This window comes from Myotis daubentonii, chromosome 2, assembly GCF_963259705.1.
Source record: "Myotis daubentonii chromosome 2, mMyoDau2.1, whole genome shotgun sequence".
Lineage (NCBI taxonomy): Eukaryota > Metazoa > Chordata > Mammalia > Chiroptera > Vespertilionidae > Myotis > Myotis daubentonii.
Window position 1 is genome coordinate 109,626,563 of NC_081841.1, and position 25,022 is coordinate 109,651,584.

General features: G+C 40.9%; 3 protein-coding genes and 1 non-coding gene across 19 annotated transcripts in view; 1 reads left to right on the forward strand and 3 right to left on the reverse strand.

Annotated features, from left to right (window-relative positions):
• The window catches only part of SKA3 (spindle and kinetochore associated complex subunit 3), a 52,507-nt gene extending 50,920 nt beyond the window's left edge, over window positions 1-1,587 (reverse strand). For 3 of the 4 annotated variants that reach the window (XM_059684207.1, XM_059684206.1, XM_059684208.1), the window contains exon 1: window positions 1,452-1,587. In XM_059684207.1, the coding sequence (XP_059540190.1) occupies window positions 1,452-1,554 (103 nt within the window). In that variant the 5' untranslated portion in view covers window positions 1,555-1,587. The remainder of the gene's footprint in view (window positions 1-1,451) is intronic. The other variant, XM_059684209.1, reaches the window with a different exon arrangement.
• Window positions 1,588-1,900: 313 nt separating this feature from the next.
• On the forward strand, window positions 1,901-2,663 carry MRPL57 (mitochondrial ribosomal protein L57). Its single transcript, XM_059684233.1, has one exon. It carries the CDS (start codon window positions 1,901-1,903, stop codon window positions 2,207-2,209), a length of 309 nt encoding a protein of 102 aa, XP_059540216.1. The 3' UTR covers window positions 2,210-2,663.
• A 459-nt stretch (window positions 2,664-3,122) lies between these two features.
• Window positions 3,123-25,022, reverse strand: part of ZDHHC20 (zinc finger DHHC-type palmitoyltransferase 20) — a 109,672-nt gene continuing 87,772 nt past the window's right edge. For 2 of the 13 annotated variants that reach the window (XM_059684223.1, XM_059684216.1), the window contains 3 exons: window positions 24,293-24,382; window positions 22,125-22,225; window positions 9,581-13,917 (listed from right to left, as the gene is read on the reverse strand). In XM_059684223.1, coding sequence (XP_059540206.1) covers window positions 13,897-13,917; window positions 22,125-22,225; window positions 24,293-24,382 — 212 coding nt within the window. In that variant the 3' untranslated portion in view covers window positions 9,581-13,896. Of the gene's footprint in view, window positions 3,345-9,580; window positions 13,918-22,109; window positions 22,226-22,794; window positions 22,840-24,292; window positions 24,383-25,022 lie in introns of those variants that run through there. The other 11 variants (XM_059684220.1, XM_059684215.1, XM_059684218.1 and 8 more) reach the window with 9 other exon arrangements.
• Window positions 11,669-11,800, reverse strand: LOC132229026 (small nucleolar RNA SNORA51). The gene has a single exon (XR_009451604.1). It is a non-coding gene; the product is annotated as a small nucleolar RNA SNORA51 (small nucleolar RNA).

Here is a 25,022-nt window from a genome sequence, read left to right on the forward strand (position 1 = left end):
AACCAAAAGAAAAGGCAGAATTTCTGTACACAGGTAATATGTTGGTAAGAAGGTAAATTTGCAAAAGCTTTGTGGAAAGCAATTCAGCTACATATCAAGAACTTTTAAAATATATGTATATACTTTTAAAAAACTTTTAAAAACTATTTTTATTGATTTCAGAGAGGAAAGGAGAGGGAGAGATAGAAACATCAATGATGAGAATCATTGATCAGCTACCTTCCACACACACCCCCACTGGGGATCCAGCCTGCAATCTGAGCATGTGCCCTGACCTGGAATCGAACAGTGATCTCTTGGTTCATAGTTTGAAGCTCAATCACTGAACCACACCTACCCTGCAATATCAAGAATTTTAAAACACAGCTGGCCCAGGCTGGGTAAATTGGTTGGTTAGAGCGTCCTCCCCATATGCCAAGATAGTGGTGCAATACAGTCAGGGCATATACAAGAATCAACCAATGAATGCATAAATTAGTGGAACAACAAATCCTGTTTCTCTCTCTCCCTTCCTCTCTCTAAAATCAATCAATAACTTTAAAAAAATAATTTTAACATGCTAGTATACTTTCCTGTCTTATAGCATTATTTCAACTACATAAACAAAATGCAAGAAAAATAAAGGAATTCTAAAAATAAGAACGATAGAAAAGCTACTAAAACATTGAGTGGTGCCCTCTGATGGTGCAGTTACAGGATATATTTATTTTTTCTATTTTTCCATATCTCAAAATTTTGCGATGCATACATACAGGTAGTTTTTACAGTCACAAGAACAAACATTTTTAAATGGCTGGATAACCTTTAACAAAATCATTTTAGTAAAAGGACTCTACAGGATGCAATATTTTAAGGCACATTAAAATTATGACATTTATTAAGTCTGAAGTACTCTTTCAATTTTAAAAAATCCCTAATACAAAAGTCAGTGGTGAAGAATTTTACTTTACTAACCAAAAAAAAAAAGAGCAGTACTGAGTCCTGGTGTTTGTGTTGGCCACACGGTTTGCTGGGAAAAATAGACATTTACTGCAACTGTGGACCATCATCACTATACATGCGGAGGGCAGTGCTGAACAGCTGCACTGTAAAGGGAGCTAATTTTGTTCCTATTGTGTGCTAGGGATAAGTACAGATTCTGTACGACTAGCAAGCACACCAAGTGTAACTCAGGTGCGCAGGCTGAGCTCAATGTGTCAACTTAGGTTTGACTCGCACTACGTGTTTCTCCAGGCTACACAGCAACGCGCTGCTTTTCTTCTCCGGAGGGCGCGGGGGTCACCCCACCCCCGGGGGCGAAGGAGCGAATCAGGGAGGGCGGCCTCAGTGACCTCCCGGGGCTGCACGCTCCGCGCCGCCCGCATTCGTACTTAGCGGCCCCCTCCCACAGCGGACGAACGGCCCATCCGAGGTGTGTGCCCGTTTCGACGCCACCCACCCGCCCCTCTCACCGCTGTCTTCCTTCTCCAGCGCCCGCTGCAGCCGCGCCGTTTCGCTGTCCAAGGTGACCGCCAGAGACCGCAGCTTCGCACAGAAGCTCCGGATCGGGTCCATGGTGAGCACACAGCGCCGCGGGCCCCGCCACTCGCTTGAATCCCCGGCGCCGGAAGTTTCGTTGGTCCCGCGGCCGCGCACTAGTCTCCTCTCGCGGGAGCCGAAGTCTCGCGGGAGCCATCTCCCGCGGAGGAGAACCACGCCGGGCGGAGCCAACGCACTACGGGCGGTGCGTCAGTCGGCGTGCGAAGGGACGCGGGCTCCCGAGGCGGTGGACTGGTGAGTGCCCTGGCTTTCGTGGCCACTCGGGGACCCTGGGTGGGCGAGCACTTACCCGGAGGCGCTGGTGGCCCCGGCGCCGGGCGCGTGTCCAACCCGTTCCCGGTCTCTGTTCGCGACAGGCGCCATGTTCCTGACCGCGGTCCTGCGCCGCAATCGCATCCCTGGCCGGCAGTGGATCGGAAAGCATCGGCGGCCGCGCTTCGTGTCCTTCCAGGCGAAGCAGAACACCGTCCGCCGCCTGGAGACGGAGGCGGAGAACCACTACTGGCTGAGCGCTCCCTTTCTCAGCGCCGCGCAAGAGTTCGGGCACGCCGCGGCCCGCAGGGCGGCCGCCTTCCAGGCCATCAAGGCGGCCAAGGAGGCCAACTTCCCGCCGCACCGGCGGCTCGTCGACCAGCTCAGCCACCTCAATGTCACCAAGAAGTGGGCCTAACGACCGCGCCCTGGAACCGGGAGCGTTAGGGACTGTGACCGCCAGGGAACTCGGCTTGGCGCGGTGAACAATACACTGTACAGATGACATACTGTAGTGTAGTATACCTGAAACCTGTATCATTTTATCAACCAATGTCACCCAATAAGTTCAATTTTAAAAGTGACCTTTGGACCAGAGTTGTGAGCAGAGCGTTCAGAACATCAGGTCTTCAAGCTCCAGCTTCTCTCGTGTTTCTGTTTCTTCACCCGGGTCATAGTGATGTAAGATGCATTTTGGGTGAACCTGCGGTGAAACTGCAAACTAATGGTTTGAAGTCTGTATATGTGACATCCAGTGGGTTGCCTAAACGTAAATGAAAACAAGCTTTGTCAGTCAAATATATTCCTAAAAATGTCTTTTTTCTTCTACCAACAGTGGACATTAAAATGAAGTAAAACGGTTTTTATCAGAACTGTTGCATGAAGGTGTGTTTTAAAAAACTTTATCAGGAAAAAAAACTTTATCGGGATAAAATTAACATATTATACAGTTAATCAGCTGTGGATCTTTTCTTTCAAATAACCTTTTTCTGGATAAAAATAGTCAAGCACTTTACATGTGTCACCCGATACAGTAATTCTATTGAGGCAGGTTAGTAAGAAACTAGGAAAATTCCCAGGTAAGTGGAATGGAGAAACAGACAAATGGCTGAACAAACTTGGAACTGCTGAGCAGAGATTCTATCTTCCCTAACCAAAGATAACTAATGAAAAGGAAAATGGGGGTTTGCGGGGGCAGGAGGGGAGCTTGCAACCTAGTTCAGTATCTGATTAAAACTGTAGTCCTACTTCCCCACTCTGACTGACTTGGGCGGAGCTGCAGAGCCTAACCTCAGGGGCCCACCACAGCTGACTTGGGCAGAGCTGGGGAGCAGGCCCCCCTGCCAGGAGCTGCGGGGACCCTCAGGGGCCCGTCACAGGAGGAGATGCATAGGTCAGAGCCTCCCCACAAGTTGAGTTCAGGCTTTGGATCCGGAATTCCCCTGGACTAGCAGATCTTCGAAATAAAGGGTAAACTTTCCTCCTTCAGAGTGCCAGCTGATCACACTCCCGTGCATTCTGCCACAACACTAAGAGCAGGTGGTTTAAATCACCTTAGGGAGATAACAACAAAACACAATTAGAGCCAGACTAATCCAAGATAGAAGTGAAACTACTCAGAAAATGACCCCAAACTTTTAATACATCAGTTACCAAAGGACACACCCAGAAGTCTAGTAAATATTGTTGAGATGCTGCCTTGGAGCCTCCCCTAAAATTCTCACCCATAGAAATAGATAAAACCCTCAGGACAAAGAACTCCTGGTGTGTGCTCTTCTTTGAGCATGCCTGTGCCCCCTTTCTTCAGACATACACTTTGCACCTTCTGTCCTAAGGTTCCGGATGAGTCCCAGGGGAACCGTGGGCAGCAGCAGCAGCTGTCGAAGACTTATCCCCAGGTCCTGCCTCCAGGGGGCCCTTCCTTTGCCTCTCTAGCCCCAGCTTTAATAAACTTACCTGGACTCTGTCTTGAAAATTTTCCTGCATGAGTCAAGAATCTGGAGGTTGCCCGACATGTGAAAGGTTCAGGACAACATGGAAGGAGTCCCCCAACACTATCATTTGGGACAGTTTTACCTGTGAGAAAACATTTAAGGAACTCCAAAATTACCCTCCCAGTAATGACAGTGACTTGGATTTGGATTGCTGTATAATCCAGAAATCTTAACTATGTGATTAATAAGAAATTTTCAAAATGCACAGAAGAGAAATATTTCACTGCCTTCTGCCCTCCCCTCCCCCGCCCACACACACACTCTGGAAACAAACTAAACATGAGTCCACACAGGTACACAACATGGACCATGGACTTTTAAAACCCTAAGTGGGATCATACTATGTATATAGATTTCTGCAATTTTTTTCACTTAATGTTTTTGTTGTTGTTGTTAATCCTCACCCAATAATATTTTTTCCATTGATTTTTAGAGAGAGGAAGGGAAGGGGAGAGACAGAATCATCAATGTGAGAGATAAATCCATTGATGGGAGTCAGGGAGCCTGCAACCAAGGACATGCCCTTGATAAGAATTGAACCCTCAACCCTTCAGTCTGAGGGACCAACACCATAACCACTGAGCCAAATCAGCTAGGGCTCACTTAATGTCTAAGATCTTCCCCACAGAGTTATTTCAATTTTATGAATATAAAAATATAGAATCTTGCCCTAACCGGTTTAGCTCAGTGGATAGAGCGTCAGCCTGGGGACTGAAGGGTCACAGGTTCGATTCCGGTCAAGGGCATGTACCTTGGTTGCGGGCACATCCCCAGTAGGAGGTGTGCAGGAGGCAGCTGATCGATGTTTCTCTCTCATTGATGTTTCTAACTCTATCTCCTCTCCCTTCCTCTCTGTAAAAAATCAGTAAAATATATTTAAATATATATATAGAGAGAGAGAGAGAGAGAGAGAATCTTTAAATGGTTTTATTGTATCAACACAGTAACAATTTAGCCAATTTCCTTTTTTGTTGTTAATCCTCACCCAAGGATATTTTTTTCCATTGCTTTTCAGAGAGTGGAGGGAGGGAGGGGGAGAGAGAGAGAAAAACTGATGTGAGGGAGAGACATCAATTGGTTATCTCCCACACATGTTCCTACTGGGGGTGGGGAGTGAACCCCCAACTGAGGTACGTACTCTTGACCAGGAATCAAACCCGAGACCCTTTTGTGTGCGGGCCGAAGCTCCAACCATTGAGCACACTGGCCAAGGTGCCAATGTTCATCAATATTTACTGTTTTTTAAAAAGCCTCTCAAATACTAGCCTCACTTGTAGGTAAGATTTTTTTTCTTTCTACGTGGGGAAGAACCCAGTTCTGTGTTTCTCTCCAGTGTGTCTCCTTTACTACACATGAAACACTTTACTTAAGGTCACCAAATATGGAGGGGTTTTTTCCCACACCAAACAATTCTTTGCAACACCAGCTGCAAAGGATTTAATTCTGACACTATCTACCTGGACATGGACTCAGTCCCACAAAACTGTTCCCCACCCTGCTTCAGTTGCCCCTTGCAAGTAATAGGTCCCCAATTACCCACAACTGCTGTTCATCTTGGCTACAAATAAAAGGTTTCCATAACCCCCTCCTCAGTTTGGATCAATTTGCTCGAGCAGCTCACAGAACTCAGGGAAACACGCCAGCAGTTCATTAAAGGATATGATAAGGGACAAAGATGACCAGCCAGATGAAGAGATGCATAGGGTGAGGTCTGGGCGGGTCCCAAGCACAGATTTAATCCCCATTGAGTTAGGGTGCCAGCCTGGAAGTTCTCCAAACCTCCTATGATTGGGATTTTATGGAATCTTCCTCACATGGGTGACTCCATTTCCAGCCCTTCTTCCCCCTCTGGAGTATGAGGGATAGGTCTGGAAGTTCCAAGCTTTTTCTAGTCTTTCTGATGACCAGTCCCCATCCAGGAGCTCACTCAGTCACCTCATTGGAACAAAATAAGCTTCTAGTGCTCTTACTTAGAAAATTACAAGGGTTTTAGGAGCTGTGCCAGGAACTGGGGTCAGGGACCAATACATATATTTTCTATTATCTCACACACTAGAGGCCAGGTGCATGAAATTCGTGCACAGGGTGTGTGTGTGTGTGTGTGTGTGTGTGTGTGTGTGTGTGTGTGTGTCCCTCAGCCCAGCCTGCACCCTCTCCAATCTGGGACCCCTCTCACAATCCAGGACCACTGGCTCCCAACCACTCACCTGCCTACCCGATTGCCCCTAACCGCTTCTGCCTGCCAGCCTGATCACCCCCTAACCACCCCTGCCAACTTAATCAATGCCTAACTGCTCCCCTGCTGGCCTGGTCGCCCCCAACTGCCCTCCCCTGCTGGCCATCTTGTGTCCACATGGGGGCGGCCATCTTGTGTGTTGGAGTGATGGTCATTTTGCATATTACCTCTTTATTATATAGGATTATACACATCTCTATATGAATTTTTAAAAGTGGGGTTGTCAGTAGAGATTATGTGGTGAAACTTGGACACATATTGTCATATTCTTTTTTTTTTTTTTTCACAGTTAAGCCATTTTATACTCCCCACCAGAAATACTTCTTTGCTCATATCCTCGGCAACACTGGTGATTGCCTATCTTAGGCAAAATAATGAAGCTGAGCATCTTTATCCACGCTGTAACCAATCAATCCTATTTTTTTTATTTTTATTAATCCTCACCCGAAGATATTTTTTCCATTGATGTTTAAAGAGTGTGGAGGCGATGGATGGAGGGGGGAGAGAGAAAAACATCGACATGAGAAAGAATATCAATTTGTTGTCTCCTGCACAGACCCCAATCCAGGCTGGGATGGAACCTGCAATCCAGGTATACTAGTATGCCCTTGACCAGGAATTGAACCCAAACCCTTCACTATGTGGGCCAATGCTCTAACCACTGAGCAACCCACTAGGGCCTCACATGTGTTTTTATGATCACCAGCAGTATGTCTTCCTAGGAATACCTTTCCTATACCATTATAAAAGTCTTTACCCATCTTTTCCTGTAGTACCTTCCCGCTTTCATTTTCTGATAAAGTCCATGAGCCATCTGGAATGTGTTGCCAGAGGCAAACAGAAGCATCTTTACCTTTCCCCAAATGTATAGCACATTGGTCCAGCATCATGTCAAATAATTTTTCCCCCCACTGATATGTAGACCATTTAAGGGACCATTTTTCTTTTTTTACAAGTAATATATGCACATGGTATGAAAATGAAATAGCATAAAGGGGCACACAGCGAACTGTAATCTATTACCCCTCATTTTCCTCTGGAGGCAATCCCATTATTAGTTCAGTGTCTCCTTTCAGATATTTTGCATATGCAAACAGAACTGTAACAAATATCCTTATAATTATTGTTCCTAATGCATAAGTAAATCAATAAAACTCCTAAAAGTAGAACCTGATAGGTCAAAGAATATGAGCATTTGAAAACCTGACATTATCAAGTTGCTCTCCAAAGATATTGCACCATAAATTTATTCTTCCACTAAAATATGTGATAGTTCAGTATTTTTCAAGATTGAGATAATTTTATTGGCTCTGGTGTCCACTGCAACTTAGGCAGCACAACAGTTAACAAATCTAATGGACATTAAATTAACCACTTCAATTATTTTCTGAACGTCAGTGTTCATTTTGTGGGTAATAACTTACAAAGAAAAAGTCCTCAAGAATTTATAATCTAGGCAGCTCTTTGAGCCACCTGCTCCAAATTTCTCTTTGAGTGTACTTTCTCTTTGCTTGCTCAAATAAATTTTCTCTAGTGAAAAAAAAAATTATAATCTAGTGAGTTGGGTTGCAAGTATTTCAAACCAACATATGGCTAAATGAAATTAGTACTAGATAGGCAGCCAGAAATGTTAGTCTGTGTGGAGGCCATGGAGAGTTATGGAAGAATGCTGCTGGAGTTCGAAAGCCTGGATAAAAAGAATTACATTGCGTGGGGGAGGGTGGGAAAGAGCCATTCTTGGTGGAAAAACAAGATGCCCTGAATTAAGGAGTAAAACCTCTGTACCAGACGGAAAGCACTGAAGCATTAAAGACCATGATAGTAATAAAGGGTTGTTAACCTCACCTACAAAAAGCTATTACACAGAAGGAACTACATGTTAGTTCTCATCCCTCTAGAGTCCGGGGGCAAGTAAAACAAGTACAAGAGGCCAACATCACTCAATTTTCCCAGAGTGGTTCCAAAAAGCTAGCTTATGAGAAAGGAGAAAAGTAAGGCCAAAGTGATATCATTAGTTCTATTCTTTAAAGAGTCAAAATTTGGCCATCTAGTTGTTAATCCTTCCTATTCCAAACAGGGCTGAATTAGCATACCTCTTCCCAAAGGTTGCTTCATATCTACTGGCCTTGTTAGGGGCAGAAATAGAATACTAGGGACTAGCTACAATTATAAAAAAATATTAATAATGCTGTTAACCGTGATGGTTCTGTTCTGATTAGAGAAAGTGCATTCTAACCTGGCTGAGAGTTATATGCTTGGGGACATGGGAGCAAACATCAGAATGCAGTCCATCCTCCTTTCCCAAGAACTGCCTATCATTATGGAAAGATTTACAACCTCGTGGCTGAAACAATCTAGTCCTGGAGGCACCTGTCCTTCGCAATCTCCAGCCCCTATTGCCTGTAATCTCAGAGGTGCCCAAAGGCACCCACTCTCTGCAACCCCCACACAGCCCACATTACTAGTAACCTGTAATGATTATACTATGCCTACTTTCCTATGCCTATAATTCTTACTTTCTCCCATAATCTTTGTCCTTCTACCCAATATAAGCAGCTGGCTTATGGGGAGAGGCAGAGCAGATTTTTATGGATGACCTGTTCTCCCAGATTGCCAGCATTAATGGAATAGACATTCATATATGATTCTGATGGGGAAAATGAGATATTTTAGGGGGGCTAGCAATCTGAATCTGTGCCAGTAACCTAATGCACATTCTTGTTAGCCTATAGTCTAGTCCAGTGATGGCAAACCTATGACACGTGTGTCAGAGGTGACATGCGAACTCATTTTTTTTTGGTTGATTTTTCTTTGTTAAATGGCATTTAAATATATAAAATAAATATCAAAATATAAGTCTTTGTTTTACTATGGTTGCAAATATAAAAAAAATTGTATATGTGACACGGCACCAGAGTAAGTTAGGGTTTTTCAAAATGCTGACACGCCGAGCTCAAAAGGTTCGCCATCACTGGTCTAGTCACTGCCCCTTCTTTAATTATCTGGTCCTGTTTACCTAAAGTACTATTCCCATTTTAGAGGCCATAAACCATGAACAACACACAACCCCCAGATGGAGTTATCAGTGCTGGCGCCAGGCCAGGCCTTGAGATGTGGTCTCACTGCCCCCATCCCAGCACATGGGGCTTTTTGCAAAGCCTGCGAAAGGTCCAGAAGTATGATCCATATTTGGGGGACAAAGAAACCACAGGGTATAAACGGAAAGCTTCCTCCATCTTGGTTTGCTCAGGATTTGGAGAGAAACAGCCTCCCCGGAGTCCTGTACTAGTACATAAGAAACATCTGAAAATAAATGAGTTTTTCCTGTGCCTCTGGTACTCCTGCGTATTTTTCAGTCGCCTGGTAAATTCTTTAACAATGCAACCCTGTCTCTGCTTAATTGGCTCAAGTAGTGACCAGACCCCTTGGTTGTCGGGTTACAGCTTCTGCCAGTTCCTGGGAATCAGCTCTGTCTCAGATCCTTATTGCTTCATTCAGCAGCCTCAACTATTAAGCTGTCCCTTTGGAGGGGAATTGGAACAAATATGCCACAAAAGAATTTTACATAAAATAAAATTTATTATTCAGCATTTTGAAAACCACAATTCAGCAACTTCTAGTGTTTTGCAAGTACTTATGATCCAAAAGTTATTTCTGAATTGAAAATTATGTTCAGTAAAAACTAAGTTAAAAACTTTTTGAATAAAGCAATCTATACCTCTGGCTTAGGTAAACTACAATACTGTTACATTCAAATATTAAATGTCTTAGATGTAGTTACTCCAAATTATTAGCCAAATTTCTTTCTCTAACTAAACAATATTTGACCAGATTTATGACCAAAATAATAGTTATTCTTTCATTTGGCAAATACCACTTTATAACAACAACAAACTGTTCTAACACAGAACTTTATTTTTATATAATAAAGTAAGTTATGATTTTTGAAAAAAGTTTAAAATGTTCAGCCTTCATGTTAATGTAATTAGACTATCCAAAAGACAAAGCAAAAAAATTAACATTAAGTCATGGTCCAGGGTTATATTTATGAAAAACAAATACAAGACTTATGGGAGGGACTCGGTAAGTAAAGACAACAAAAATAAACTGCATGTCAAATCTGTTTAAATAAAAACATTAAAGATCACTTTAAAATAGTGTCCATCTTTTCTTTTAAATGGGCATGCACTCATCTGCAATCATGTACAAATATAATAAACTTGACTAATAGCTTTCTCAAGCTTTTAATATAAATACAAATCCTTGCTTCCTTATGTAAACCAACAAAATAATACAAAGTGAACTTGTTAGAAAAATATGGACCTTTCTGAATCTATATTGCATTTTAAATTTAAATTGTAAAACATAGTTCTAAGTATATAAAACCCCTGTTGACTTATTATTACCTGTATCTTACATATTATTACATCTGGTTTTTATTTTGGCTGAAATGCAAAAATATACTTAATTTCGTAGTAACAGATTAAAAGTATTTTCCATTGATAACAATGCTATTCCTAGAACAAAACATAAGCTATGCAAATGCCTTAATATACACCAAGCCCTTAATATACATTTATTGCTTTCAAGTTTACTGAATGGAAATCTGACATGTCTGATAATCTTGAATTTAAACACTCTGTAAACAAAGTAAAAACCTGTATTCTATTGGAAATAAAATTCAAATAAACATTGCCTATCTGATTTAAACTAATCTTAGTCAAATTAACTTATGACACATTGAATCAGAACCATTAAATATATAAAAATATTTAAAAAATCAGCCATATGTAAAGATGAAACTAAACTCTGTAAACGTGTCCCTGATTAATAACTACTCTGCTGCAGCTACTCTTTGGTTTGGCAAAGTGATACTGGTCAGATACCTCAGGGACTGAATGGAAGTTTGTACCAGGTAAAATCAAGTCTCCTGTCTACTTTTTTTTTTTTTTTTAATGGCAATGGCAATACCTGAAATTCAACTTAATATCCTTAAATGTCATCACATTTGTTCAAGTGTTTGAAGGACCAAAGACAGTACTAATAAATTTTCACAGGGCTTCATTTTGACCTTTCTCCCCAAAGAGTGACAGCACTAACCAATACCAGTTGAAATACCGAAGAGGCAGCTGGTTCCTGATTCCCACATTACACCAGTGGGACCTTACTGAAGAGTAGTGAATGTTTATGAATAAACTCAGCCAAATATTATTCAGAATGTGGTAAAATGTTGGCCATTAATTAAACCAAAGGTAATTAAAAGGCTTTCATTGAAAATTTCTGAAAAGGTGTTTACTACACTATTAAAGATGATATTGAATAACAGAACTTAAAAGAAAGATTACACCACCACAAAAGTGCCTGAATACACTAAGGGGGTAAATTGTGTCCTCACTTGTTAATCAGGTGCATGCAATCCTGATCTAGATGTAGAAATACTCATGAACAGCGCCAGATCATTTCTGAAAGTATTAAGTTTAAAACATTGACTATTTATCATATGGAAATTGCCAAAATGATGATTTTGGTTGGTAACTGGTATCACTCATTTAACTCTCATACTTAAAAGTTTTTTAGAATAAAGATTATCAAGACTACAGAGGTGAAATAAAGGTGGAAGAATCCATATTATATATATATATTTTTTCAATGTCTCCCCATTCACAATACAGACGAGGCAAAGAGCCTGAGCTGAGGTGTATATGGGGCAAGTTTACTCTACCTCCTATTTCTGTACAGTCAGTGTAAGAACACAGCCTGTGGTAAGCACCAGGAGGCCCATATTATATTTCTTAAGCTACCATATTCCTTCAGTTCAAAGGGGAAACTTCCTTTTAAAATCCAGTATTACTATTTAGTCAATGGAATTAGGCAAATCCTATAAATTGTAAACCTGGAATAGTTTATTATAAAACTTATGTGGGGAAAAAATAAAATGTATATGACATTAAGAAAGTATATAGCTATCCCTAGTATACTGTTTGATGTATAGAAGGTACTCCAGAAGTATTTGTTGGATGAATGAAAAGTAAGGTGATTTTGCAAAATCAGAAATCAAAGAATGTTAGAGGTCATCCAGTCCAAGTCATTGGTATCACCCCGTCCTGTCAATCCTATGTTACAGATAAGAAAACTATAATCCTAGATAATTATAGATTCTGGTTAACATTTAGCTCTGATGGTATGGTTCAGTGATTGAGCGTCCACCTATGAACTGGGAGGTCACAGTTTGATTCTCGGTCAGGGCACATGCCTGGGTTGTGGGCTCCATCCCCAGTGTGGGGTGCAGGAGGCAGCCAATCAATAATTCTCTCTCATCACTGATGTTTCTATCTCTTTCTCCCTCTAAAATCAATTCAAAAATATTTTTAAAAAACATTTATCTCTATCCACTACTGGAAGCAATCAATTATTTTGGTTCGTGTGTGTATATTTGACTGACTAGTATAAATAAGGATTGACATTTTTACATTGTTTCTCCTTTGTAAGATATTGAATTTTTATTTATAATTAACTAGAGGTGGAGGGGTCCCTCAACATGGCCTGTGCCCAGCTGGCAATCTGCAACCCCTGGGAGGATGTCGGACTGCTGGTTTTGGGCCGAACCCGGGGAGGAGCCCAACCTGGGCCAGGGATCACGCTGCTCCCACTCATCCTGGCCCCACTGCACCTGCTGTGAGCCTGCCATCTGATGCTTGTCAGTCAGCTTAGCGGCACTCCCACTGTGAGAGCACACTGACCACCAGGGGGCAGCTCCTGCATTGAATGTCTGCCCCCTGGTGGTCAGTGTGAGTCATAGCAACTGGTCACTTAGGGTTTTATATATATTGTATAGATGCAACATTTCTTGCCCCTTAGACTGGATTTCAAAAGGAAAAGAGGGTGTGTGTCTAGGTAGAAAGATGTTGCTGTTCAGTCAGATTTAGTATTTTGGATTTATGAGTGGAATCCATCTTTCAGAGACTGGAAGTTTTAAATGACTACTCAGGTTGCCTGACTGGTGTGGCTCAGTGGTTGAGTGTCAACCTATGAACCAGGAGGTCACGGTTTGATTCCTGGTCAGAGCCTAGGTTGTGGAGCCTGCCGTTGTCCAATATTTCTGAGTGCCTTTGTGTTCTCCTGTATGTATACTAATAATTTTTTTTAAAGTAATTATAAATCAGAGAGAAACAAAAGTATTTTTTATAATGCCAAGTTTCCTATAAGCTTTGGGCACAATACTATACAACATTGTTGTATTAATGCTTAGAACTAAACCTTCAATGAATTATACAAATATGCTCCATGTTGTAAATAATTATATTTAGATATCTTAATCCTTCTGAGTGTTATTGTATAGCCAACAATAAAAAAATCTTTATTAAAAATGTTGAAAAGTATAAAACAGTATTTATAAATGATCAAACACCCAATTTTTAGAAAGCAGTCATTTCCTTTTCCCTACATAGTACAAGCAACAGTAATTTGGATATTATTAATCAGTTTCAGCCACCATACTGTCCTAGGTGTTCTTTACTTAAGAGAATTTGTTAGCTTCTGTTTCTGGAGTGAAAATTCATATAGACACCAAGAAACAATTCTGATAATGTAACTCAGGTATCAAAAAAAAAAAAAACATATGCCATGTTAACATGTGATCCGACATATTATAGCATTTCATAACAATAAGTGTTATTTACAAAGTAAAATCAAGTCACTTTTGCAGCTTTAAGTCAATGCTGGACTTAAGATTAAGGCATCTTCCTGCTCTGCAGTAGCGCTTCTGTGGATCCAAGGATCTGTACAAAGGCTTCCTTTTTTGAAAAAATATATCTTCTGTTATACTTCAGTTATTTCATCCCATTGATAATTTTCTTGCAAGTAATACTGAAAATATCAGTCCATGTTTTTATAAACCTATAAAACCAGAAACAATTGAGTTATTGGTTAAAACTTGATTTTATATTTCTGAAAACAAGATTTATTAAATGGTTCTCTGGGCTAAGATATAAAGCTACTAATATAACAAGGTAAGAAATAAATATTTTAATATTACTAAACTGTAATAATAATGATTTTTGTAAGCAGTAAATAAGGGATATCACTGACTTTCTTCTTCTTAAGGATCAAGAAAGCATTTTAAAAGAGAAAGATTCTCAGGGTTCTCCCTTACTGTTAACTTGGACATAATCTGAAGAGTCATCTTATCCACAACATTCTTTTCTTTTTTAAATTAAATCTTTATTGTTCAGATTATTACATTTGTTCCTCTTTTCCCCCCATAACTCCCCTCCTCCCAGTTCCTGCCCCACCCTCCGCCCTCACTCCCCGCCCACTGTCCTCATCCATAGGTGCACGATTTTTGTCCAGTCTCTTCCCGCATCTCCCACACCCCTTTCCCCCCCAAGAATAGTCAGTCCATTTCCTTTCTATGCCCCTGATTCTATTATGATCACCAGATTATTTATTCACTTGATTCTTAGATTCACTTGTTGATAGATGCATGTTTGTTGTTCATAATTTGTATCTTTACCTTTTTCTTCCTCTTCCTCTTCTTAAAGGATACCTTTCAGCATTTCATATAATACTGGTTTGGTGGTGATGAACTCCTTTAGCTTTTCCTTATCTGTGAAGCTCTTTATCTGGCCTTCAATTCTGAATGATAGCTTTGCTGGATAAAGTAATCTTGGTTGTAGGTTCTTGGTATTCATCACTTTGAATATTTCTTGCCATTCCCTTCTGGCCTGCAAAGTTTCTGTTGAGAAATCAGCTGACAGTCGTATGGGTACTCCCTTGTAGGTAACTGGGTTTCTTTCTCTTGCTGCTTTTAAGATTCTCTCTTTGTCTTTTGCTCTTGGCATTTTAATTATGATGTGTCTTGGTGTGGTCCTCTTTGGATTCCTTTTGTTTGGGGTTCTCTGTGCTTCCTGGACTTGTAAGTCTATTTCTTTCACCAGGTGGGGGAAGTTTTCTGTCATTATTTCTTCAAATAGGTTTTCAATATCTTGCTCTCTCTCATCTTCTGGCACCCCTATAATTCTGATGTTGGTACGCTTGAAGCTGTCCCAGAGGCTCCTTACACTATCTTCGTATTTTCGGATTCTTTTTTCATTTTGCTTTTCCGGTTGGGTGTTTTTTACTTCTTCGCATTTCGAATCTTTGACTTGATTCTTGCGCTCCTCTGGTCTGCTGTTGGGTATCTGTATAATATTCTTTATTTCAGTCAGTTTATGCTTAATTTCTAGTTGGTTCTTTATCACATCGAGGGTCTCATTAGATTTCTTGAGGATCTCACTACATTTATTGGCGGTCTCACCAGTCTTTTCGAGGGCCTTACTAAGTTTATCGGCAGCTTCTAGACAGTTCTTGAGACCTTAAAAGTGTGGTTTTGAGCTCTATATCTTCCATTTCTGACATTTGCGTCCTGTTTCTTTGTCTCTGCATTTTTTTAATCTTTTCTTGGTGCCCCCGCTAGTGGTCTTTGTGCGCAGTCTTGTAGTTAAACCTTGATTGTTGTCAGCAATACCAGGGGTATTTGACCTCCAGGCTAACTGGCTATGAGAGTCCGCTCCACACCTTTCTAAGGCTGTTGAAAGGATGTAGGGAAGACTCAGAGCAACAGTTCTAGGAACTTTAGCTGGGGATTCTCAACCATCACAGGCAGCAGCCACTATTCTGCCTATATTAAGAAGAAATAAAGCCAGGACTGAGGCCCAACTGCTGTACCACAGTTCTCAGTGGCACTGACAGGTGCTCCTGCTGTCCATCTTCTGAGTCCAGCCTGCTCCACCTGACATGAGCCTGGCCAGAGTGCCCGTGTTCTGATTCTGTCTGGATCTCAGGCTCTAGGTCCTTGGTACGGAACTGAATGCTCATGACAAATGCCTGCAAGGAAGCAAAGGCTTCCTTAAGACTGCAGATGACAACCCTTTTAAAAAAAAATGAGCTCATGACAACAGGAACTATGGTAATGAATGTGTGTTGTCTGAAGCTGCTAGGTTTGTGGGCATTCATTACAGGCAGTAGGTAACTAAGTTTGTTAAAAATTGAACACCTTCACAAGATGCTACTAAGCACGGAGCTCAGCTACTGAATGACTACAGACAGCTGCATCCTTAACTTTAGCATCAGGAGAGACTTCACTACATCCCTGCAGTTCAACTTAAGGTTAGCAATTATCCTCACTGCTCAGGCTGCAGATCCACCAGGACGGTCTTCTGTGGCTCCTGTCTCTGGACACACAGTAAAGAATAGCTTATCCATGTACCTGCCTATAGAGTAAGCTGCTCTTTTACAAAATAAACAACATTTTTTCAGACTTTAGTGTTAGTCACTCTTCTCTGGATCGAATTTCTTCAATAGTAGGCAAGTCACATTTTTTGTCTATTGTCACTATAACAAGGTTATTTATCCCTGTAAGCCCATAATTATATATGATCCAATAAAAAAATGAATTGAGTTGCTGGCTAAACAGCAAAATTGATGATTAAAGTAAAAGCAACTCTTATATAAGCACTAAATAGGTATATGGTGCCAACCATTTGTCTTCTTGTAGAACCCAGAAGCAGTGCTAAGAGCTGAAAGTCTAGTTTTATGCTTTTTAAATTATTTATTTATTTTTAAATATGTTTTTATTGACTTCAGAAAGGAAGGGAGAGGGAGAGAAACATCATTGATCAGAGAGAATCATGGATCAGCTGCCCCCTGCACGCCCTCTACTGGGGATCGAGCCTGCAACCCGGGCATGTGACCCTGACAGGAATCGAACCTGGGACCTTTCAGTCCTCAGGCCAACACTCTATCCACTGAGCCAAACCGGCTAGGGCCCACAGCTTCTTTATTTTGTTTTGTTTCCATTGTCATGACATATCTTTTTTCATACCTTTACTTTGAGACTGTGTGTGCCTTATGATCTGAAGTGAGTCTCTTGCAGACAGCATAAGTAAGAGTCTTATTTTATTATCCATTTCAGTTACTGAATATCTTTTGATTGGAGCAGTTAACCCGTTGTATTTTTAAAATACATTTATTTACTGATTTTAGAGAGGAAGTGAGAGAAATAAGAAACATCAAAGATCAGAGAGAGAATCATTGATCTGCTGCCTCCTGCCCCCCAGCTCCTCACCCCTTACCAGGTATTGAGCCTACAAACTGGGCATGTGCCTTGACTGAGAATTGAACCATGACCTTCTGGTTCATAGGTCAATGTTCAACCACTGAGCCACTGGGGCGGGTGGCATTTGCATTTTTAAAAAATATATTTTTATTGATTTCAGAAAGGAAGGGAGAAGGAGAGATAGAAACATCAGTGATGAGAGAGAATCATTGATTGGCTACCTCCTGCACACCCCCTCCTGGGGATCAAGCCCACAACCCAGGCATGTGCCCTTGACCAGAATTGAACCCAGGATCCTTGAGCCCACAGGCAAACACTCTAGCCACTGAACCAAACTGGCTAGGGCCCATTTGCATTTTAAAGTAATTGTCGACAGATATGTATTTACTGCCATTTTATTATTCATATTTTTGATGTTTGTTTTTTTTCCTCCTTCTTCTTAAAGAAGACCCTTTAATGTTTCTTGTAATACTGCTTTGGTGGTAATGAACTCCTTTAGATTGTTCTTGTCTGAGAAGTTCTTTATCTGTTCTATTCTAAATGACAGCTTTGCTGGGTCGAGTAATCTTGGTTGTAGGTCCTTGCTTTTCATCACTCTGAATATTTTGTGCCAGTCTCTTCTGGCCTGCAAAGTTTCTGTTGAGAAATCAAATGACAGTAATAAGGGAATTCCCTTGTAGATAACTAACAGCTTGTCTCTTGCTGCTTTTAGAATTCTTTGTCTTTAATCTTTTTTTTAAAATTAAATCTTTATTGTTCAGATTATTACATTTGTTCCTCATTTTTCCCCCCATAGCTCCCCTCCTCCCAGTTCCCAACCCACCCTCCACCCTCACTCCCCGCCCACTGTCCTCATCCATAGGTGCACGATTTTTGTCCAGTCTCTTCCCGCATTTCCCACACCCCTTTCCCCCCCAAGAATAGTCAGTCCATTCCCTTTCTATGCCCCTGATTCTATTATAATCACCAGTTCATTCTGTTCATCAGATTATTTACTCACTTGATTCTTAGATTCACTTGTTGATAGATGCATATTTGTTGTTCATAATTTGTATCTTTACCTTTTTCTTCCTCTTCCTCTTCTTAAAGGATACCTTTCAGAATTTCATATAATACTGGTTTGGTGGTGATGAACTCCTTTAGCTTTTCCTTATCTGTGAAGCTCTTTATCTGGCCTTCAATTCTGAATGATAGCTTTGCTGGATAAAGTAATCTTGGTTGTAGGTTCTTGCTATTCATCACTTTGAATATTTCTTGCCACTCCCTTCTGGCCTGCAAAGTTTCTGTTGAGAAATCAGCTGACAGTCGTATGGGTATTCCCTTGTAGGTAACTGGGTTTCTTTCTCTTGCTGCTTTTAAGATTCTCTCTTTGTCTTTTGCTCTTGGCATTTTAATTATGATGTGTCTTGGTGTGGTCCTCTTTGGATTCCTTTTGTTTGGGGTTCTCTGCACTTCTTGGACCTGTAAGTCTATTTCTTTCACCAGGTGGGGGAAGTTTTCTGTCATTATTTCTTCAAATAGGTTTTCAATATCTTGCTCTCTCTCTTCTTCTGGCACCCCTATAATTCGGATGTTGGTATGCTTGAAGCTGTCCCAGAGGCTCCTTACACTACCTTCGTATTTTCGGATTCTTTTTTCATTTTGCTTTTCTGGTTGAGTGTTTTTTGCTTCTTCACATTTCAATTCTTTGACTTGATTCTTGTGCTCCTCTGGTCTGCTGTTGGGTGTCTGTACAATATTCTTTATTTCAGTCAGTGTATGCTTAATTTCTAGTTGGTTCTTTATCACAACATCGAGGGTCTCATTAGATTTCTTGAGGATCTCACTACATTTATCGGCAGTTTTTAGAAAATTATTGAAAGACCTTAAAAGTGTGGTTTTGAGCTCTATATCTTCCATTTCTGACATCTGCATCCTGTTTCTTTGTCTCCGCATTTTTTATGCTTTCTTGGTGCACCCCCTAGTGGTCTTTATGTGCAGTCTTGTTGTAGTTAAGCCTAGATTGTTGTAGGTAATACTGGTGGGGATTTGACCTCCAGGCCAACTGGTTGTGAGAATCAGCTTGTCTGCAGTGAGAGAACTTCTGTCCTCTAGGGAGGTGCTAATCTAGCCTTGCCTGAGGCTATCCAGCAAATGCCTCTGTGTAGGGCTTGGGAGGGGCGGGTCGCACGGGATCAACAGGGTGGGCCGGAGAGAGCAGTTATGGCTACTCTCAGTCCTGTCCCCAGGGGCTCTGCCTCTCTGAGTCCCAGCAACCACTGCAAACCTCAGAGAGAAAGCTGCCTTCGAGTCCGACCGAAGCCAGACAGTCCCGCTTCTCCCGTTTGAGTCTGGGTCCCTAAAGACTCGCCCGGATCTGGAGCTCAGAGTCTGCGACTCCCTCCCGATTGAAAACGCCAACCGCGCCCTCAGCCACCAGCCCGCTCTCCTTGCACTCCACACCTTAGTATTTGACTTCAGCACTGCGCCTCCTCTGAGTCTCGGTATGCGTTTCTCTTTCCTCCTAGTTGTAGGACTTCCACTCAGACAGCGTTCCTGTGGTTCTGGGTGATGTCCGTTCCATCTTTTAGTTGTATTTTTGAAGTGGTTGTTCAAGGCAGCAAACTCCTGTGTTAACCTATGCCGCCATCTTGGTTCTCCTCCTCGTATGTCCTGTCTTTAATCTTTGGCATTTTAATTATAATGTCTTTGTGTGGGCCTCTTTGGGTTTACCTTGTTTGGGACTCTCTGCGCTTCCTGGACTTGTATGTCTATTTCCTTCACCCGGTTAGGAAAGTTTTCCATCATTAGTTTTTCAAACAAATTTTTAATTCCTTGCTTTCTCTCCTCCTTCTGGCACCACATGATGAACTGTTGGTATGCTTGAAGTTGTTCAAGAGGGTCCTTACACTATCTTCTTTTGGGGTTCTTCTTCCTTTTTGCAATTCTAAATGCATATTTTCTGCTTCCTTATCTTCCAAATTGCTGATTTGATCCTCTGCTTCATCTACTCTACTGTTGATTCCCTGTAATCTTTTCCTTCACTTCAATTATTGTATTCTTAATTTCTTACTGGTTCTTTTTTTATAATTTCCATGTCCCTTTTCATGCTACTGATGTTCTTGCTAAGTTCCTTGAGCACACTTATAATCATTGTTTTGAACTCTATCTGGTAGACTGCCTTCATTTCATTTAGTTCTTTTTCTGGAGATTTGTCCTGTTCTTTCATTTGGGACATGTTTCTTTGTCTCCTCATTTTGGCTTCTGCCCTGTGTTTCTTTCTGTTTTTGGTAGAGCTGCTATATCTCTGGACTTGGTAGAGTGGCCTCATGTAGTAGGTGTCCTATAGGGCCCAGTGGAGCAGCCTCCCGTCCCTTGATCTGGGCACTCCAAGTGCACTCTGTGCACTGTCCTGTTGTAATTGAGTCTTGATTGTTTTTGGCAAATCACTGGTAGGGACTGACCCCCCGGCCGATCAGCTGCAAAGACCAGCTGAGAGGACAGGCTTTCACTACAGTGGAGAAGCTGCTGTGCAGGGGCCGATCCTATAGAGCAGTACTTGCTTTAGTGGGGCTTTGGTGCCTGTGACCTCTACCCCTTGAGTGTGTCACTTGTAGAGGTGGTTGGGTTGAAATCCGGGGTGGTCTGGTGCTGTCCACTGAGTACACTAGTTCTGGGGCCTCCCAAGAGGTGCAAGGTCAGCCACCACCTGTGCCCTGCCAAGGGCCACCCAGCATGAGCTACTGAACAATCTGTAGTTGACTGCTAGTTGTGCTTACTTGGAGGTGCCTAGAAGAGAGGCCAAATTGTAAACCAAGGCTAGCTGCCACTAGTATCAGGCCTGGAGCTACTTAACAAGGAGTATGAGGTAAACGGAGGCCAGATGCTGCTCGTTTGAGAGATTTTAGAAATGTCCAAAGCATAAGCCAGGATATGGAAAAGCCACTGGAAAGGGATTGGGTGGGCCTGCAAATGGGAAGGTGGAGTCAGAGGGTCTCAGCAAATCACCAGGGTGAGGCCAACAGTGTTAGCCAGTGTTGATGGGATTTAGATATGGTGTCCACCTGGGGATTTTGAGGGGGGAGGGCTCAGAAAAGGAACAATGACCTCTGCTGGCACTTCTATCTGGGAGAAAGTTGCACCTCCAAAACTTACCCTGCAGTCAGACAATTCAGTCCCTCCCTGTATGTCCCCATATGGCATCTTTTGAGTTGCTGCTCCAGCACTGGGGCTCAGAGAAAGTGAGTCTAAGTCCTTTAAGAGGAATACCTGGATACCAGGAACCCTCAGCCTCACTAAGCCACAATTCCCACTGGTTTTAACAGAGAAGTTATGGGGACTGCTCCTCCTGGCACTGGAACTCTGGGCTGGGGGTTCTGATGTGGGACTGGGACCATCACTCCTTAGGGGGTACCTCTGCAGCTGAGATATCTCTTCCAACTTTTAACCGCCATCCGTGAGTATGGGACCAGCCCATTCCACAACCCCACCTTTCCTACCAGTCTTGATGTGGCTTCTTCTAATATATCCCTAGTTGTAGGACTTCTGTTCAGCTAGATTTCAGGCACTCTGAATGATGGTTGTTTTGTATTTTAATTGTAATTTTGATGTGGTTGTGAGAGATTCTGAGTACCACATTTACCTATGCTGCCAACTTGACCAAAACTCACCTTAAGATTTATTCAGAATTATGCCAAATGAACTTTCTATGCCTGAGTTAAAGAAATACATGTCCTGGGTAACAAAAAACCAACAACCACCTATCTGTGAACAGAACAAGACACAGCAGTAGCCACTACACTTCCTCACTGAACCCCCTTCTCCATAAAATCTACCAATAAACACTAACACCCCGTGTGTGTGTGTGTGTGTGTGTGTGTGTGTGTGTGTGTGTGTGTGATGTTTTATTTAAAAGTTTCACATATTTCAGCATTTTACGATTTTTATACAGTAATTCAACCTGGTGAATTTATTTTAACCAGATGAAGTGATGTTTTCAGATGACAAGTATTACCTGATCTGACAGTACCTTCTTCAGATCCATTCTCTGTCCATTGAGATTCACTGTCCAGCAATCGGTTTTTTGATTCACTAAGTGGTTTGATAGGAAAGGGTTGATTTGAGCCAATACTGAAAAGAAGAGCAAACAATTTAGTAAATAGTTTAATGCTCAATTAAGAACACTAAATTAGCCTGGCTAGTGTGACTGAGTGGCTGCGTATCGACCTATGAACCAGGAGGTCACAGTTCAATTCCTGGTCAGAGCATGTGCCCAAGTTGAGGACTCGGTCTCCAGTGGGGGGCGAGGGGGCATACAAGAGGCAGCTAATCAATGATTCTTTCTCATCATCGACATTTCTCTCTCTCTCTCTCCCTCTTCCTTCCTCTCTGAAATCAATAAAATTAAAAAAATAATAATTAATAAGCAGAAAATTAGTATTCCTTCTCCTAAACATGAGGCCAAATCATAAGATCTCAGCACTCTGAGAAAAACAACTCAATCTTCAAAAGAAAAATATGCCCACACCCTTATTAAATGATTCTCTAGATCCAAGAATCTGTACTCCAACTGCCAATGAAAACAATTAGGCAAAAGAAAAAAGCTTCAGAGGCCAGTCTGAAACATTTTTAACATATGTTAATCAAGAGCCATAAGGTAGCATTAGGATAGGTCTGTGTGGCCAGTACAAAAAAATTACCTGTCATCTTTCAAGTTTTCTGCTTTCTATCTCTGCAGTTTAGATCTAAGGGGAAAAAATGATTAAGTGATTTAATGTAGACTTATTTTTCTAGCTAACAGATTAGGAAGAGAGGGAACGGAGAATGAAAGAAGAAGGAAAAGGGAACTAATATGTTGTATACCTATTATGGGCCAGATACCTGTGCTAGGTGCTGTATATATATTATTTCAACCTTTGCAAAAACTGGAGGTAGATATATAGCTGGAAATTGAGGCTCTGACAGTTTAAGTGACTTGTTTAGACCCATAATAAATGTTGGAGGTCTAAGGTCTTAGCTAAGGTCTAAAGTTCTAAGGCCTACATGCTTTTGATATTATATGCAAACTTGTAATTAATAATCTCTTCTCCCCACAATTAATTTCTGTAGTAAGTTCCAACTATTTCGCTTTGACAGAGTATCCCTCTCTCTCTTTTTAAAATTGATTTTGGAAAGAGAAGGAGAAATATCGATTTGTTTCATTTATTTACGCATTCATTGGTTGCTTCTTGTATGTGCCCAGACCAGAGATCAAACCCACAACCTTGGCTACCATGACGACGCTCTAAACTGAGCTACCTGGTAAGGACCAGAAGTATCTTTATCTTCTTTGAAATTTCATTTTCAAATGAATTACTTTGAATGTATGGATCAATTTGCTTGCCATACAAATACTGAGAAAATATCCTCTAAATGAATGAATGAAATTTTATATTTGTATTTTTTGAATTCTCAATCTCATTTTCACACTACAGTTAAAATCTGTTTATAAAAATAAAATGGTGAATAGAGAAATGACTAATTTCTTTGCATAAAAAAACTTACATACACCAATTTAATCAAATCTCAAAAGAATGTATTAGTTTCTAGGAAAATGCAGCATATTTAGGGGCAGCCTTGCTTCCTAGTTTGCCCAGACATTTCCAGTTTTATGTGATTATTCTGGTTCAACTAGTAAGAGCAAGCATTCCCTTTCTTACTTTGAAAAGTAGTCTGGTTTGGATGATAAAAAGTAAGGTTATCCTAAGCATATACATTATATAACAATATAATATGTGAGGAGATATATATTATTAACCCTAAGTTAAAAGTTAGCCCTGGTCAGTGTGGCTCAGTTGGTTGTGGTGTCATCCCGTACATTGAATGGTCATGGGTTTGATTCCCAGTCAGGGCCCATACTCAGGTTTTGGGTTCGATTCCCTGTTAGGGTATGCACAGCAGGCAACCAATCGATGTTTCTCTTTCACACAGTTTTTCTCTCTCTCTTACTTTCCTTTCTTCTCTCTCTAAAATCAATAATAAGTTCAGGATTAAAAAAATATTTAAAAATATATTAAAAATTATTTAGATGTTCTCTTTTGCTATGTATGTTGGCTTACTAAATTACTACTGTATTTATAAGACATGTTTGTATCACACACACATATATATATTTTGTTTTACAATGAATACTGAAAAACATAATGACAAGAAGCACACCTTCTGGCATATTCATTTTGGTTTGTAACAGAAGCTTGTTCTGGATCCATTCCCACAAGGCGAGTTGGAAAACTGCAACCATCACCCAAACTGCATAATAAAAAATATCAGTAATATTTTAAATCATATTAAGTTAAATCAACGTTGTCAAGTTTAACTCCCATTTTTCAGAGACCTGGTATAAGGAAATAACTTGTCATTTCAAAGAAAATTTCCTAGTATTTCTAATTAAGAGGGTGATTAACCTCCACTGAAAAAAAATGCACCTTTTTCTTTTATAATTTACATAGATTTAAAAAGAGAATCTTCCATAATATTGTATGCCAACTATACTTTATTTACTGAATGCCTATGATATTCCAGGTACTATTTTAAGTGCTAAGGATCTGGCAGTTAATGAGAAGGAAATCTCTGCCCTCAAAACATTACAATCTAAAAAAATTCAGATATGCTTACTTTCACATTTTAAAAACATCAAAATTGTGTATAACAAGAACTTTTACTTCCATCCAAGATGAATTAACTACAAAATCTGATCTTTCAGTCTTAAACAACCAGAAAACTGAATAGTATATACAATACTGTTTTCAAAACATCATAGAACTGTGCTTTGTGAAAGAAGAGAACTGACCAAGTGAGTTCCAGCCTTTGCCAGGCCAGGAGGGGACACAGAGCAAGGTAGTCTCACTGATCTGAGGTGACAGAGATAGAAATTTCTAAAGTTAAGGCA